This window comes from Vipera ursinii (genome assembly GCF_947247035.1).
Source record: "Vipera ursinii genome assembly, chromosome: 1".
In the NCBI taxonomy this organism is placed as follows: domain Eukaryota; kingdom Metazoa; phylum Chordata; class Lepidosauria; order Squamata; family Viperidae; genus Vipera; species Vipera ursinii.
The window spans coordinates 117693391-117711040 of NC_139512.1; the positions used below are offsets into that span (position 1 = coordinate 117693391).

Here is a 17650-nt window from a genome sequence, read left to right on the forward strand (position 1 = left end):
ACAAAACTAAATTTGTTTTTGCTTTGTAAATATAAAATGTGACATTTATTTTCTGTTCTCCACAAAGCAATGCGCCAAAAATATGCCTATGGATGAAGATGGATTTGAGCAAATGCCTGGATTTTTATAAAAATGTGCAATCTACAATTGCTTGCTGCTTCATCTTGGCAGTGATAGGTTCTTAGTTCCTTGAAACCATTATGGTGGAACATAATTGATATGTCCAGTATTTTTTTTTGCTCTCCTGCGGTCATTCTGTTTCTTTATTTAATCAAGCAACTATCTCTGAAAAGATGGCCCAATGGGTCACAGGTTGTCTATGACAAGATCCTCCTTATTAGAGCTTTCCACATGAATTAGATCTCTACCAGAATCCATTTTTCTTTTCTTTTTTTTCCCATTTATTTTTCTCCAACTCTCCCCCATACTGTTGTATAGGTAGATTAGCAGGGGAGTGGTTTCCCACCGGCGGGAAATCCACGAGCCTGGGTTGGGTATTGTTCCTGTGGCGGGAGATTCCAGGCCGGGGGTTGGCTAGCATCCAGCGGCTGCCGGACATATATTGAGCCACCTGGACGGGGATCCCCAGTTGACTCCACGTGTATCAATAAACAATTGCTGCAATACCTCGCTGCGTGTGTGTCATCGATCCGAACACAACAGTGGCGACGAAGGTGGGATCGCTCGGCAGAACAGCGAAGGAAGCGGCGGAATCCAGCAATGCGCGAAGCGGGAATTTCAAATCACCGTCAACCAAAAGCAGCCGATCGCCGTGAACAGAAAGCGGAATGGCACAAGTCGGATCTCTGAAGGAATTCGACCCGAACTACCCCAAAGACTGGGAGGAGTACGTCAGCCAGGTCGAGGGATTCATGCTCGTAAACGGCATAACGGATGACCGGAAAAAGGCGGCGGCACTCCTCACCATCAGTGGCACACCGGTTTACCGGGTCGCTGTAGGACTGTGCCAACCGTTGCCGGTGGCAAGCGTTTCGTACGCAGATTTACTGGCTAAGCTAAGGGTTCACTTCACCCCCAAGAGATCAGAGCTATACTGGAGGTGAATCTTTGAAAAAAGAAACCAGAAGCCAGGCGAGTCGATAACGCAGTTCATGGCCGCCCTGAGGGAAGTGGCCCTGCGTTGCAAGTACGATAATTTAGAGATCAGGATCCGCGACCAGGTGGTTCTGGGCTTGCGAGATGAACAACTTCAGAATAGAATAATCGCAAAGCCCACCGGAGATTTACAGGAGGTGTTGGACGAGCTCCTCACCTACGAATCAACAGGGAGACGCGACCCCCCCCACAACAGCAATGGCGCCACTGCGGAAATCAATATGGAAAGCCATGTGGACGGTGGGGAGGTGGACTACACGTGGGAAGCCGACATCGACGAGATCGCCCGAAGATTCAGGAAGATGCCGGCAAGGACCAACCGCCCAGACGGCACGGATCGAGCAAAAAGGCAACAACAACAACAACTACCACAACAAAGATTCCAGAGAGACAACTCAACCCGACCGCGAGATCCTGACGCCAGGTGTGGCAGCTGCGGCGGCAGCCACCTCCGATCTACCTGCAGGTTCCGAAACGCTAAATGCAGGAACTGCGGGAAGACGGGACACATTCAAGCAATCTGCCGAGGGAGACCGCGCGACAACCAACTGCATGACATCGACGCGTGGGCCTTAGGTAAGGTAACCCCCCGACAGAGTGGCAGAGAGGACCCCAGGCCTAAGGTACGATCCTCCAACTGCGGGAAGGGAGTGGGGGTCAACCACATTGGAAACCCCAGGATCAACCACATGTTGTTGTTGTTAGCTGCGAAGTCGTGTCCGACCCATCGCGACCCTATGGACAACATTCCTCCAGGCCTTCCTGTCCTCTACCATCTTCTGGAGTCCATTTAAGCTCACGCCTACTGCTTCAGTGACTCCATCCAGCCACCTCATTCTCTGTCGTCCCCTTCTTCTATTGCCCTCGATCTTCCCCAGCATTAGGCTCTTCTCCAGGGAGTCCTTCCTTCTCATTAGGTGGCCAAAGTACTTGAGTTTTAGCTTCAGGATCTGGCCTTCTAAAGAGCAGTCAGCCACATACTGAGCCTCAAATTAAAAATTGAGGTCCGGCTACAGGGTATTCCTTGCATGATGGAAGTGGACTCGGGGGCCTCGGTATCAATTATTTCTAGTAGTACCCTGGCACATATTGAAGCGAAGAGTGGGCAGAAAATTCCCCTAAAACAAACTAGAATCCAACTAGTAGACTTCCAAAGATCGCCCATAAACATTAAGGGAAAGGTTACCATACCCGTCAGCTACAAGGGATTTAAGGGCCCCTTAGATCTTCTGGTCACCGAGGGCCAGAGAACCAGCCTATTGGGCCTCAATTGGTTCAGGGCCCTAGGCATTTGGGTGGGGGAAATAAACACAGTCCACCGCCGGAACCTCAAAGCCGTCTGCGATAATTTCGCAGACGTATTTGATGGTTCCTTAGGAAAATACAAAGCCCCCCCCATTAATTTTAATCTGGATCCAGCAGTTAAACCCATCCGGCTTAAGGCCCGGAGGGTACCATTTGCGCTTAAGCAAAAAATTGAGGCCGAGCTAGAAAAGTTAGTAGGCCAGGGCGTGCTGGAACCAGTAGGAGGCCCCTGGGAGATACCAATCGTCACTCCCCTTAAACCTAACGGGGACGTGAGGATTTGTGCCGACTACAAAGCCACCCTTAACCTAGCCATGAAAAAACATGCTTACCCGGTCCCGACGGTGAAGCAGGTCCTCGCGACGAACCAGGACGGCGCCATCTTTGCCAAGCTCGACTTGGCGCAGGCGTATTTACAACTCACTGTGTCTAAGGAAGCCGCCGAGGCTCAAATGATAGTTACCCACAAGGGGGCGTTTCGAGTCCACAGACTGCAATTTGGAATTGCTGCAGCTCCAGGCATCTTCCAAGAAGTGATGGAGAGGACCTTAAAGGGCATACCTGGAGTATGCCCTTACTTCGATGATGTCCTGGTGGCTGGAAAAACTGAGGAAATCCTGGCTGACAGGCTGGAAACGGTACTGGAAAAATTCAGGGAGGCAGGACTTAAGTTAAAAAGGGAAAAATGTTGCATTAGAGTTAAATCCACTGAATTTTTAGGATACAGGATAGATGCTCAGGGCATACATCCCACGGAGGGAAAAATTAAGGCAATTAAATTAGCACCTGAACCTAAAAATAAGGCAGAACTCTTCTTAGGCCTTATAAATTTTTATCACTCATTCTTGCCACATAAAGCTGCCATAGCCGAGCCCTTACATAGACTGTTGGATAAAAAGACCCCGTGGCAGTGGCAGGAAAAACATAAACAAAGTTTCCAAACGTTGAAGGACATATTGTCCAGCAGATCTACTGTCACACACTTTATAGAGGGCAAACCAATTTACCTCGCCTGTGATGCATCACCTTACGGGGTGGGTGCAGTGATTAGCCACATGGATGACCAGGGGGTTCAGAGGCCAATTGCATATTATTCCAGAACCCTAACTAAAGCAGAAAGGAATTATGCGCAAATAGACAGGGAAGCACTAGCCATCGTGGCTGGTGTTAAAAAGTTTCACGACTATCTTTATGGCAGGAACTTCACAATATTTACAGACCATAAACCCCTTTTAGGCCTATTCACCACAGACAGACAGACACCCCAGATCATGTCTCCTAGAATGCTCAGATGGTCTATTTTCCTAGCAGCATACACATTCACCATTAAGCACAGACCGGTAAAGGAGATGGGTCACACAGATGCTCTTAGCAGACTGCCCCTACTAGATACAGGGCCAGACCCAGCTCCAGCGGGTCTTATCTTATCACTGCAAGAACTACCAGAATGCCCACTGAAAGCTCGGGACATTGCCAAAGCCACAAGCAAGGACCTTATACTCAGCAGGATAGCAGCATGGGTCCAAGGGGGTGGCCTATTGAGAACCCTGACACCAAATTCACACCATACTATAGGAGGAAGGACGAAATGTCGTCACATCAGGGGTGCCTACTGTGGGGAAACAGAGTAGTTATACCAGAGGTACAAAGGAACACAGTCATAACGGAACTGCATGAGGGACACCCAGGGGTGGTGCGCATGAAGGCATTAGCCAGAAGTCATCTGTGGTGGCCGGGACTGGACAAGGCAATTGAGGACAGAGTAGCTGGGTGTTACCAGTGCCAGAAGTCTAGGCCAGAACTGACACATAATCCAGTACACAGGTGGGAGGTGGCTCGCAACCCGTGGTCACGCATACACATAGATTTCGCGGGGCCATTCCAGGGACAGACCTTCTTGGTGGTAGTGGACAGTTACTCCCGGTGGTTGGAGGTTGTGCCTGTAAAGACCATGACATCCGCCAAAACAATACAGGTCTTGCGGGGACTCTTTGCCACCCATGGGTTACCTGACGTACTAGTCTCTGACAATGGGCCGCAATTCACATCTGCTGAATTTCAGGATTTCCTCAAGGCCAACTGGATTAGGCACGCGACGTCGGCCCCTTTCCACCCCTCCTCCAACGGATTGGCCGAGAGGAACGTCAGGACTACCAAGGAAGCATTGAAAAGGATCATCCAAGGTGACTGGCACCAGAGACTGGCCCAGTTCTTGTTGGCCCAACACACAACACCATGCACTGCAATGGGGAAAAGTCCAGCGGAAATGAGGTGGGGCAGAAGACTGACAACCAAACTTGACAGGCTCCACCCAGACCGGCTGCCCGTTGAAGCAGAACAGGACAGTGCAACCAGGTCCTTGAACAGTGGGGATCTAGTGTGGGCCAGGAACTATGGACCGGGGAAAAAGTGGACACAAGGGGTAGTCATAGACAAAACGGGGCCACTATCATATATAATAGAGGGGGAAGGGGAACGGCAGATCAGGAGGCACATTGATCAGCTGAGGAAAAGGTCTCCGGAGTTCACTCAGGGGGTGCCCAGGGGGGACCCCATAACACAAGACAATAACAATAGTCTTGACGGGCGGGTAGTTACACCATCGGGCAGGGGAACTGAAACACACCCTAGGCGAGCGGAACCACCACCTCAGGGGAACACGGCTGCACAGCCAGCAGCCCTCATAATAACACAACAACCCGTAGACCCGACACCTGCTGCGACACCCCAACAGGCAGCAAGGCCCAACGGGGAAACCAACAACAGAGCTGACATTCCAGTGGGGAGATATCCTGTTAGGGCTCACAAGCCACCCACTTACTTAAAAGATTACGTTAGATAATATAACTCTATCTGGGGGGGAAGGGGTGTTGTATAGGTAGATTAGCAGGGGAGTGGTTTCCCACCAGCGGGAAATCCACGAGCCTGGGTTGGGTATTGTTCCTGTGGCGGGAGATTCCAGGCCGGGGGTTGGCTAGCATCCAGCGGCTGCCGGACATATATTGAGCCACCCGGCCGGGGATCCCCAGTTGACTCCACGTGTATCAATAAACAATTGCTGCAATACCTCGCTGCGTGTGTGTTGTCGGTCCGAACACAACACATACCTATCAACAAATATACCATAATATTTCATCAAGTATTTGCATTCTTTTTACATTCTTATCTATCAGATACTCTTAATAAAATAAATACATACACATAAATTTTGATGTTGCTCATCCATTTCCCCTTTCAGAATCCATTTTTCATATTCCCTGTTCCCCATTAAACTATCTCAAAGCAGGTCATTCTCTAGAAAGGAATTATAACATTCAAGATTGAGCTTATTCCAGTGGAACAGAACAGATGAAATAAAATCTGATGTCCAGGAGAACATTCATTGAGTGAAGTACTGCATGGAACTTCGTTGTCATGGTGTGCTTCACCTGGCTACTTCAGAAGTTCCTCCCTGTTTTCTTTGCATGTGTGTGCACACAGTGCACAAATACACTACCAAGGCTGGCAGGGAGCAGCCTTGACAGGTAAGCTTGAAAGAAATAAGCTTTTATAATAAAAATGGGATGTTTTGGGCTTCCTGCTTGTTCCAAAACACGCCTTTCTAAGGATTTGCACAACCCTAAAATGGATCAAAATAAATGCATATATAGAAAATAAAAATCAGTTAAACACAATTAACTACTCACTTCACACAATAGCTATTGGAACATCCTCTGTGACAACCAGTAAAAACAATCTTCTTTCTGCCTAACCTGCATGTCCCTCTGTTGACCTTTAATGGATGACCTTGGATTTTAAAATTGTCCTTTTTCTTATTTTTATTGAAGAATCATTGTAGCTGTTTCTCATATGAATGTTGAGACGTGCCTATTTCTGGAAACTTGAACACAAAGTATTTTGCTTGTATTTTCTGTTCCAACTTAAGCACATCTGCTAATCTGGTCTGTTTGTGCGACCTGAACTTGTAACCTGAGAAGCTTCTGCTACTTACAATACCATCATCATCCCACTTATGAAGAAACCTGTCCCGGGGTTCAGTGACTTGGCCAATTATTACTGAACAACCTTTAACAACTCTTCATCAGAAACCTCTACATCCATACAGTATTTGTTAATAATTAATCTGCTGTAGTATAAATCTGATCTTGACAGCAAAGCAAGTATTAAAAAGACTGGACTAGACAGAAGACTGAAATAGGAAGAGAGAAATTGTGGAGCTGCCCTGACAAAAACCTGTCTTGCTGAAGGTGAGCAGGAGACAATGAGATAGAATATTGGTGTTTCCTAAAGGAAAGTCCAGGGTTATGTTGAAATGTGAGCTGAAAGGGAAGGAAATTTACAGTGGGAAGTGGAGAAGCTGCATTGTTTTGTGCCTTCTCTTGACAGGGATCTTGGATAAATTTGTTGTTTTGTTGAGATAGAGAGCATCCCAGTTTGGGAGTGACAGGAAGGTATGGAGAAGTGGATTCTCATTCAGGTATTTACTATGTCTTTCTTCTACCCATCAGCTTCAATCCCCAAAACTATGTTGGTCCTTTCCTGTCCTTACAAACTGCGCTTGTTGGAGGGAATGCTGAGGAAGAGTCTCCCTCAGGCACTTGTGGTAATTCTGAAACGTTTGCTAAAACATGGACATAGATTCTTGACAATAACCTCATTTTCTAGAACTTAATATTTGGCACTCAGGATGAATAAAGTATATTTTTTTTTGCTTACTTTTACCAAAAATTGCAAGAAACAATTCCTTGAAAATACCTATATCTAAAACATGATCCATGTAACATACCATGCGTTGTAGAATCATAAAGATATAAAATAAAAGATATAAAAGATTCATCCAGATGTGCCTAATGAGCATAGATCTCTGGTGAATGGAGAGTTGCAGGGCAAATCTGCAATTTTCTGCATAACAGGTGAAAATCTTATTCAGCAACAGAAAGAAGTAATTCTGGAACATCATCAACGTGGGGAAGGGGAAGTGATAGAGCATTAGGTGAAAGTTATTGCAGCAAATCTAAAATAATGCTACTTTACTTTTCTTCACACATGGATCTCAGACCGACTCCTGTAACTACTCTGACTGACACTTGACTCTTGACAGGTCCACGGAGCAGTCATGAACATAAATCGGGGGAATCCAATTGGTCATGAGGTGATTGTGGATTCATGGCCAGAGTTCAATGTTGTCCTCACTAGACCACAGAAAGAGGTAATAAACAGCCTTGCCGATTCTGATGGAGGGAGGCAGGGAGGAAGGGAAAGAGAAAGAAGGAAAGGAAAGGAAAGGAAGGAAAGGAAAGGAAAGGAAAGGAAAGGAAAGGAAAGGAAAGGAAAGGAAAGGAAAGGAAAGGAAAGGAAAGGAAAGGAAAGGAAAGGAAAGGAAAGGAGTCCATGGCCAGCCTCTAATGGATAATTTAAGGTACTGCTGCTTTTTTGGAAGAGGCCATTTCAGCCTTTTCAAAAAAGAAGGCATTACATTAATGAAGTTATTCCTATCATTTCATCTCCACATTAAAGAAAAATGCTTGGCAAATAGTTGATATGAGAGATATGAGGAAGAGGTGAATCAGGAGATTATATATAAGCTCCATGCCTTTCTTCTAGATTGCCACAGAACCCTCAGACCAATATACCAATGCGTATGCAGCATTTTATCAGGATCTGGATGCGTATCGGAGGCTTGTAAAGGATACAGATGCTGTGAACTGGGCCCATACCTTCCATCTCCTTGGTAATGGTCCTTTTTGAAGGAGTGAAGAAAAGGCATTGTATCGATAGGTTTTCTATTACAGTATATATGCAGTGGCATCAGAATGAAAATGGCTCAAACACTCTTGAGTAATTACCACTGAACCCCACCCCCAAGAAGAGAATAATTGCATGCTCCCTTCTCACATTATTCCAACCACTAAGTGTTCAGTGATGTTGTCACTTTCTGGTAATATTTTCTTGATGCAGTTTTAATTCTTTGCCTATTCCTCTCCCAAAGTGAACTTAGTCGATCTCACCAGGTTGTATGACTCTCATATTAAACATTACCCACATCTAGAGTAAACTACAGGAATGATAGTTTGGATTGATCCAGACTACAGTCCTGTGAAAAAGAAAGTACACCCTCTTAGAGTCCTATGGTTTTACCTGTCAAAACATAGTAAAAATAACCTGGTCCTTAGCAGTTCTTAAAAGTAGGTAAATACAACCTCAGGCGAACAGCAACACATAAGATATTACACCATGTCATCATTTATTTTACAAAAAGAAAACAAAAATGGAGAAGCCATGTGTGAAAATCTAAGTATGCTTTTCACATTTACAACCATTGCAGACGTGGGTCACATGATCAAAATTCAGATGCTTGGCAACTGACTCATATTTATGACAGTTGCAGTGTCCGGGGGTCATGTAGAACTCTGATATCTTGCCGGTTTGTACTTCCAACTTGTGCACACAGCCTTTTCCTGGTAAATGAATGCTTTATTATTTTTCCAGGGACTCAAGAAGGGATACCTGAAGCTACTCAGGAGGCAGCAGCTGCTAAGCAAAGAGAGTTATCTGTAATTCCTCACTTCCTCTATGAGCTTTCTGATCCAAATAAATTGCCCACTGGTAGGTGAGTGACCACCCTGTTGGCCATCACCACTGTTGCAATGTTAAGGCCTGAGGCAGAACTGTTAAGGCATTCTGAAGATTTTGTTATGATCAGGCTCCCACAGTAATGGGTGCTATACATCCTTGAAATCTGCAATCACATTGCTTATGGGTCAACCAGGTGCCAAAATCAACAGGATTCCTATAGGACACATTGATCCCTCCAGGGACAGAGAGACAAAGTCACAGAGGAGGAGAGGTATATATACCGGTATATATATATATATATATATATATATATATATATATATATATATATATATATATATATATATATATATATATATATATATATATATATATATATATATATATATATATATATATATACCGCCCTTCTCCCGTAGGACTCAGGGCGGTTCACAAGGCAATGGGATGTAGAATACAGTAATGCTAAAACAAATCTGATTAGCAGTTTCAAGCACCGCAGTACGAAATCAGTAGGTTTTGTTGACTGCTTGCAAATTTCACAAAGTGAAAGATTATCCATTAGCAAAGACTGTGATACAGAATTACATGTCCTCATTTCATTTTAATTTTAATTTTTTGCCTGTCCAAGGCTTAGTTAGTGTGGCCTGTGGGGCAAACCTATTTTAGGTTTCTCATTGTTTTGTAGACTTTAGGACTAAGACCCAGTAGGTTTTAGTAAGAGAAGGAGAAAGCTGGAGCAGAAGAGGTTGTCTGTGTCAAACTTCAAACACAATCGGCATTTTGCTTTGTGATTCCTCTAGGAACAAAGTTGCTTAATAACAGTATTGTACTAAATTTGAAGATGGTGAAATTTCCTGGCAGTTAGAACAATTAACCAGTGGAACAACTTGCCGCTAGAATTTGTGGATGTTCCAACATGGGAAGTTTTTTAAGAAGAGATCAGACAGCCATTTGTCTGAAATGTTATAGGGTCTCCTGCCTGAACATGGGTTAGACTAGAACAGGGGTCTGCAACCTTGACAACTTTAAGACTTGTGGACTTCAATTCCCAGAATTCCTCTATGCTGGCTAAGGAATTCTGGGAGCTGAAGTCCACAAGTCTTAAAGTTGTCAAGGTTGCAGACCCCTGGACTAGAAGACCTCCAATAACCCTTCCAACTGTATTATTCTATTCTGTTATAAGTGGGGAAAGACTATCTGAAACTCCCATTTCATAAAAATGGAATATTTGCAACTTATTCTTTATCGCTTTATAATACATGAGACACTGGAAATGCTTTCCCGTCATCATGGGTAGCATTTTTTTAAAAAAGCAACATAGTAACCAAAAATAGAATTCTGCACTTAGATAAAGAAAAATGGAATCAATCCGTGATTCTGCACTTTTACAGAAACAGAATTATCAGGAATCATGCCCAGAGTAAGCCGCTATCCCAGGGGTGTCAAACTCAATTTCATTGAGGGCCGCATCAGCATTGCGGTTGCCCTCAGGGGGCCGGGTGGGTGTGGCCTACAGGGTGGGCGTGGCTAGAGTGCGTATGGCCTACTGGGTGGGCGTGGCCAGCTCTACATCATTCACATCAAGGGTGCCTATGGGGGCCTGGGCAGGAGTGGGACAGATCTGGGGGTCTCTGGCGGAAGGAGGGTCTCTGGGCCAGGGCCATGGCAGTGGGGGCTGTTCCCTCACTGTTTCCAGGATGGCTTCGCGGGCCACATGAAACCACTTCGCGGGCCAGATCCGGCCCCCGGGCCTTGTGTTTGACATGTCTGCGCTATCCCTTCTGGGAACAGCTCACACTTGTCTGGCTGGCCAGTGTTGGACTAAATCAGAGGTGAGAAATGATGGCCTCTTTATGACTTGTGGACTTCAACTCTTGGAATTCCTGAACCAGCAAGTCATACAAGGGCCATCGTGTCCCACTTCTGGACTTAATAGATAAACTAACAGTTTAATTTTCTGTTCTCATCTCTTTGATTTTGTTCTTTTTGCAGGCTTGAGCCCGGCTTCAGACTTTCCTCCTTGAATAGTTCCAATGTTGATCTATTGAATGAAAACTGGGCCTATGGGGGCAATGAACAAAGCCGCAGGTATCTGGCCAAAATGATACAGCATTTCCCTAGTAGTGGCATTCTGAACCAGGAGGGTCACCTTATCAGCTGGACGTTGATGGATCTTTTTGGCACACAAGCACATGGATACACTCTCCCATCATTCCGTGGAAAGGGATATTTAGCTATAACAGCTAAGGCGCTTTCTATCCAGGCCTATAATGCTGGTTATCCTGTATATGGCTTTGTCGCATTAAAAAATAACAATATGCAGATTGTGTTGGAAAAGGGAGGGTATCAGAAATTATCTGAGCTAAGCTACTTGTGCTTTCATTACTCCAGTTAGCAGAACAGAGTGAGGAGAGAGGCTATTTTCCTTGGTTTAACCAGATTTTTGTCACCTGCTCCCTGAACTCTGAGAGATACTTATACACTATTTGATAGCTATTGAACGCCTCCCAGATCCCCGGGGAGGGGTCAGGCTTATGAAGAATATTTCTCTGAAATTATTTTGGTGGCCAGGCCTATTCTTTAATGCCTCATTCTTTGACTTAAGATAATATTTAGGATTTGAATTCTACCTCATTCCCAAGTTCTCCATAGGCTTCCTATAGCTGCTGGAGGCCCTTTGGGAAGGTATCAACTGCTGGCCAGATTCAGTTCTTTTCCTCTTTGTACCCCTGAGCAGGTAGTCAATACCTTGGTGTGCTATGTTGGTTATAATATTCTGCATGAAGAGGAGCAAACTAAAATAAAATTCTTACACAAAAAAGAGCTGCTTTGGATCAATATAACGTTCGGGCTTTGGGCTTTAAATTCTGTGTTTCATAAGAGATTGCATTCCACACAAAGAGCAGGATCACGATCTAGGAATATTCCCTGACTTTACTTGCTCTCTGGGATTTCATGTTATGACTTACACAAATCCATTCAGTGCAACAGCTGCTACCTTTCCCGAATTAACTCTATTTATCCATAGCTATTTAGGCCTGTTTCATCAGGTGTTACCTCCTGAAAGAGGCTCTAGTGCAGGGGTGTCAAACTCGCAACGTCACTTTTTTTCCATTGCCGGCAATGTGGTGGGCACAGTTTCAGCATAACGTATCTGGCCCATGGGCCGGCAGTTTGACACCCCTTCTCTAGTGGGACAGGAAACTTCACGAAACTCCCTTGACATTGCCAATGCTATTCCCACTGTCACATTTGAGAAATGCAATGCTTCAGGACTCGGTTCCAAACCTTGGTCTTTGCTTGTTATCTGCCTGTCTTTTGTTACGGAAGAAGATACTGGACTTTGTTATTAAGATCTACAGAGCAGGCTCTTTGAAATATATGCAGATCTGACAAATAGCAATAGCACTTAGATTTATATGCTGCCCCATGGTACTTTACAGAACTCTGTGGGTGGTTTATAATGTCAGCGTATTGGCCCCAACAATCTGGGTCCTCATTTAACCAACCTCAGAAGGATGGAAGGATGAGTCAAGCTTGACCCAGTCAGAATCGGACTCCTGACAGTGAATAGAGTTAGCCTGCAATAATGCATTCTAATGACTGCACCACCAAAGCTCCTAAAAATGATACTTAGTGCTGTCATTTAAAAAAGAATTACCTTCTCAGCCAACCAGAGGTAATTTCTAAGCAGCTCATCTTTTGGTAGATAAATACAATAAAGTAGGGGTTGCTACCACTTGGGGACCTATGAGCATGGGGAACAAAATCAGACATACATTTTTTTCAAAAGGCCACTCCTGTGAGGAACCTAGACATTAGGCAGTGGGTGAACACACCAGTCAGCCTATGGAGCATGGTGCAAACCTATATCAAAAAGGCCTTTGCTGATTCCAGTGGTCACCTAGAGTTTGTACCCAGATTTGATAGCCCAAATGTTGCACATGTCAGCTCTGCTCCCACCCTCAGAATGTGCACAGCTGTTGCCATTTCTGAGACTGACTTGTTGTTCTGGCTAATTTCCAAATTCAGCTGCAGGAGAGAGAGAAGAAAGAGTGGATTGTCTTTCTGACTGGTTCATCCTTCTTCACCAATGGCCTGGTTTTTTTTTGCTAAAACAGAATTAGAAGTGCATGGCTTTCATTGACTACAAAAAGGTATTTGACTCAGTATTCCAGCAAGCAATAACCAATGCATTGGTCAACCAAGGCATAGACACTGCTTACATAAACTTACCACAATCAAAATATAAAAAAACAATAGTGACAATTTGCCTTAATGATCTTAAAGTGGAAATTAAAATAGAATGAGGTATATGACAAGGTGATACAATAACACCTATCCTTTTCTCAGTCTGCCTTGAAGAAGTATTTTGCAAATTAGACTGGATAAAAGATGAAATAAAAATCAATGGCGCCTATTTAAATCATTTAAGATTTGCAGATGGTGTTGTTCTCTTCTCACAAGATCCAGAAGAGTTACAAAGATACATATAAGAATTGCACAAAGCAGGAGAACCATTTGGCTTAAAAATAAACCTGAAAAAGAGCCAGGTTATGTTTAGTAAATTCACAATTTATTTATAATTTTTATATATCTGGAGAAGAACTAGGCATAATAGACCACTGCATATACCTTGGCCAACAGATCTCAATGGAAGGTGATACAAAAAAAAGAAAATCAAATGGTATGTTAAATGTGGTTGGCAGGCATTCAACAAGTTAAGTGTAATTTTGAAGAACAACCTCCTCCTATGCCTGAAGAGAAAAGTTTACGATCAGTGTGTGCTACCTGCTCTAACATACGCCAGCAAAACATGGACACTAACCTCACAATCAGTATAAAAGCTAATGAGTGGCGCAAAGAGCCATGGAAAGATACATGCTCGGCATCACAAGACAAGATACGTAGAAGGACCCGCACATGGATTAGAGAACAAACGAAAGTATATGATATCATCAAGAGAGTAAAAGAATTGAAATAGAAATGGGCTGGTCACATAGCAAGAAGAACTGATGGCAGGTGGACCACGGCAGTCATAGAATGCATCTTACTTGATAAAAAGCATCCAAAAAAGAGACCTAAAACAAGATGGAGCGACGACATCTGCAAGTATTGGGGGCCCAATTGGCAAAAGAAAGCTCAGGACCATATTGGTTGGAAACATGTGGAAGAAGCCTTCATTCTGCAATGGATAGACAATGGTTAAAATGATGACAAGAGTTTTTGCTTTGGAATTGCTTCCTCTGTAGTTTACACATTTAACTAATATAATACTTCTTTGTCATACTATGAATGGGGAAAATACTAAATTTTGTAATCTTAGACCAAAATCCCCTGCTACACAAGGCAATGTACACGTATTGAGGGAATATGCTTAAATCAACCTTCTTTAGTTGAAAAATTGACATTATCACAAGGAATGATCCACATTTGTACTAAATAGTTTTTTTTTACCTGGATAACTGGTCCAAGAGGATTTCCTGATCCCCCAAATACGGTGAAAGGAATGACCAAACCACCTCTATTCCAAACATAATATATTCTGTACAAAAAGAACATCTGAGAACTAAGGAGTGCATCTTGGATGCCACATATTCTAAGAAGTGATTGGGGCCAAATTCATTGGCAGATATGATTACTTATTGTTAAACATTGGTATTCAAAATGGCTTTCTGTCTTTCTATTCAGTCACAGCCACTCTGGATTGTGAAAAACATTATAGTAAAAAAAAATACAGATAGTCCTTGACTTACAACAATTCATATAGTGATTGTTCGAAGTTACAACTGCACAGAAAAAAGTGACTCACGATTGTTTTTCATACTTATGACCATTGCAGCGTCTCCAGGATCATGTGATCAAAATTCAGCTGCTTGACAACGGACTCATATTTATGATGTTGCAGTGTCTGGTGGGGTCAGGTGATCCCTTTTGCAAACTTCTCCCAAGCAAAGTCAACGGAGAAGCCAGTTTCACTTAACAACCATGTTGCTAACTTAGTAACTGCAGTGATTCGCTTAACAAGGAAATGTTATAAAATGGGGCAAAACTCACTTAACAAATGTCTTACGTAGCAACATAAATTTTGGACTCGATTGTAGTTGTAAGTTGAGGACTACCTGCACAGTAGAAGCTAAGTGAAAAGATGGGTTGTGAATATTAGTCATAAAAAAATAAGGCAAAGTGTTTGAGCTCTATTTTTCTCTGGTTTATAACCAAATTGAAACAAGGCAAAATTATTTGCCAGTTCAATTATGCCCATTCTTTTTTCCAGGCCTCTAGTACAGAGGACAAAGGTACTATCTTATTAATGATTCATTTTTCAGGAATAAAAGATTGGTTGACTGGATAGCCCATGGGTCGGCAACCCGCGGCTCCGGAGCCGCATGTGGCTCTTTGAGCCGTCTCCTGCGGCTCCCAGCCGCCCGGTGCGCGCGCACCTGTTCGAACGGGCAGTGGTGCGCGCGCACCTGTTCGAACGGGCAGTGGTGCGCGCGCACCTCTTCGAACGGGCAGTGGTGCGTGCGCACCTCTTCAAACGGGCAGTGGTGCGCGCGCACCTCTTCGAACGGGCAGTGGTGCGCGCGCACCTCTTCGAACGGGCAGTGGTGCGCCCGCACCTCTCCGAATGGAGAGTGTCACCGCCCGTTTGGAGAGGTGTGCGCGCACCTCCCCGAATGGGTGGAGGTGCGCGCGCACCTCCCCAAACCTTTGGAGAGGTGCACACGTACCTCCGCGCGAAGGGGCAGCGGCGCCGCTCTTTGAGGAAGCTGCCGCGGCCCGTCTGCAAAGCTGCCGCTTTCGAAAGCGGCAGCTTTGTAGACGGGCCGCGGCAGCTTTCTTGAAGAGCGACGCCGCTGCCCATTCCGAGAGGTGCACGTGCACCTCCCCAAACCTTTGGAGAGGTGCGCGCATACCTCTGCGCGAACGGGCAGCGGCGCCGCTCTTTGAGGAAGCTACCGCGGCCCGTCTGCAAAGCTGCCGAAAGCGGCAGCTTCCTCAAAGAGCGGCAACGCTGCCCGTTCGCGCGGAGGTACGCGCGCACCTCTTGGAACGGGCAGCAGCGTCGCTCTTTGAGGAAGCTGCCGCGGCCCGTCTGCAAAGCTGCCGCTTTCGGCAGCTTTGCAGACAGGCCGTGGCAGCTTTCTCAAAGAGCGACGCCGCTGCCAGTTCGTACAGAGGTATGCACGCACCTCTCCAAAGGTTTGGGGAGGTGCACGCGCACCTCTCGAAAGCGGCAGCTTTGCAGACGGGCCACGGCAGCTTCCTCAAAGAGCGGCGCCGCTGCCCGTTCGCGCGGAGGTACGCGCGCACCTCTCGGAACGGGCAGCGGCACCGCTCTTTGAGGAAGCTGCCGCGGCCCGTCTGCAAAGCTGCTGCTTTCGGCAGCTTTGCAGACGGGCCGCGGCAGCTTTCTCGAAGAGCGACGCCGCTGCCCATTCCGAGAGGTGCGCGTGCACCTCCCCAAACCTTTGGAGAGGTACACGCGTACCTCTGCGCGAACGGGCAGCGGCGCCGCTCTTTGAGGAAGCTGCCACGGCCCGTCTGCAAAGCTGCCGCTTTCAGCAGCTTTGCAGACGGGCCGCGGTAGCTTTCTTGAAGAGCGACGCCGCTGCCCATTCCGAGAGGTGCGCGCGCACCTCTCCAAAGGTTTGGGGAGGTGCACGTGCACCTCTCGGAATGGGCAGCGGCGTCGCTCTTCGAGAAAGCTGCCGCAGCCCGTCTGCAAAGCTGCCGAAAGCGGCAGCTTTGCAGACGGGCCGTCGCCATCGGGCAACCGGGAACCGGTTCCATGTCACTTTAAAAAAGTGGCAACCGTGTGCTTCCGCGCATGCGCAAAAAACTGTTTTGCGCATGCGTAATTTTTTTTTTGCGCATGCGTGTGCATGGACACACGCACACGGCTCCCACTTTTTTAAATTTGTGATGGAACCGGTTCCCAGTGGCTCTTTTCCTTTTTTAGGTTGCCGACCCCTGGGATAGCCAAACAGTAATGGTGTCATCCGTGCTCTGAATCTCTTCATAATTAAAGTCGGCCTACTCCTCTGCATCAACACTGAAGGAAATTTCAAGTGGATTCTCAGAGGCAGCCCTAGTTAACAAACTGATCAATGATTAAGAAGGTACAAGGGGAGGGGAGGAGGGAGATATTGATCAGATTGTTTTTTAAGGACATGAACTAGGAGGTGGTTCAATAGCAAATCACAGGACAAAAATCACAGTTCAATATTACATGGAAAAAAAGCTGAAACTGGCAAATCTAAGAGGATTGTTATGCATCAGTGACAAATGTAAGGTCCTATCTCTGATGGGAAAAATGAAACACATGGGCAGAGGACAGGGAAAGGCTGGCACAACAGCACAGCTTGTGACAAGGATGTAGGGCAGAGGTCCCCAAATATTTGGGCACCAGGGACCGGTTCCATGGAGAAAAGTTTTTCCGCGGACCGGAGAGTGCATGGTTTTGTGTGTTGGCCTGCATCCCATGGATGGGACTTTGCTTGTTTCTGTGGACCGATGCTGGCATGCTACAGACCTGTACCGGTCCACAGAGCAGGGGTTGGGGACCCCTGATCTAGGAGACCAAACAGACAACAGGCTGGACATAAGCAAATGCTGGGATGCAACACCCAGACAAGCCAATAGA

At 45.7% G+C, this 17650-nt stretch overlaps 1 protein-coding gene across 1 annotated transcript; it reads left to right on the forward strand.

Moving 5' to 3' along the window:
* Positions 1–6946: 6946 nt before the first annotated feature.
* On the forward strand, positions 6947–11395 carry LOC310632492 (glycine N-acyltransferase-like protein 3; the record flags this gene model as incomplete). Its single annotated transcript, XM_083349712.1, has 5 exons — positions 6947–7024; positions 7523–7630; positions 8026–8152; positions 8911–9031; positions 10993–11395. The coding sequence occupies 5 exons, from the start codon at positions 6947–6949 to the stop codon at positions 11393–11395; spliced, it is 837 nt and encodes a 278-aa protein (XP_083205838.1).
* Between the last annotated feature and the right edge of the window lie 6255 nt (positions 11396–17650).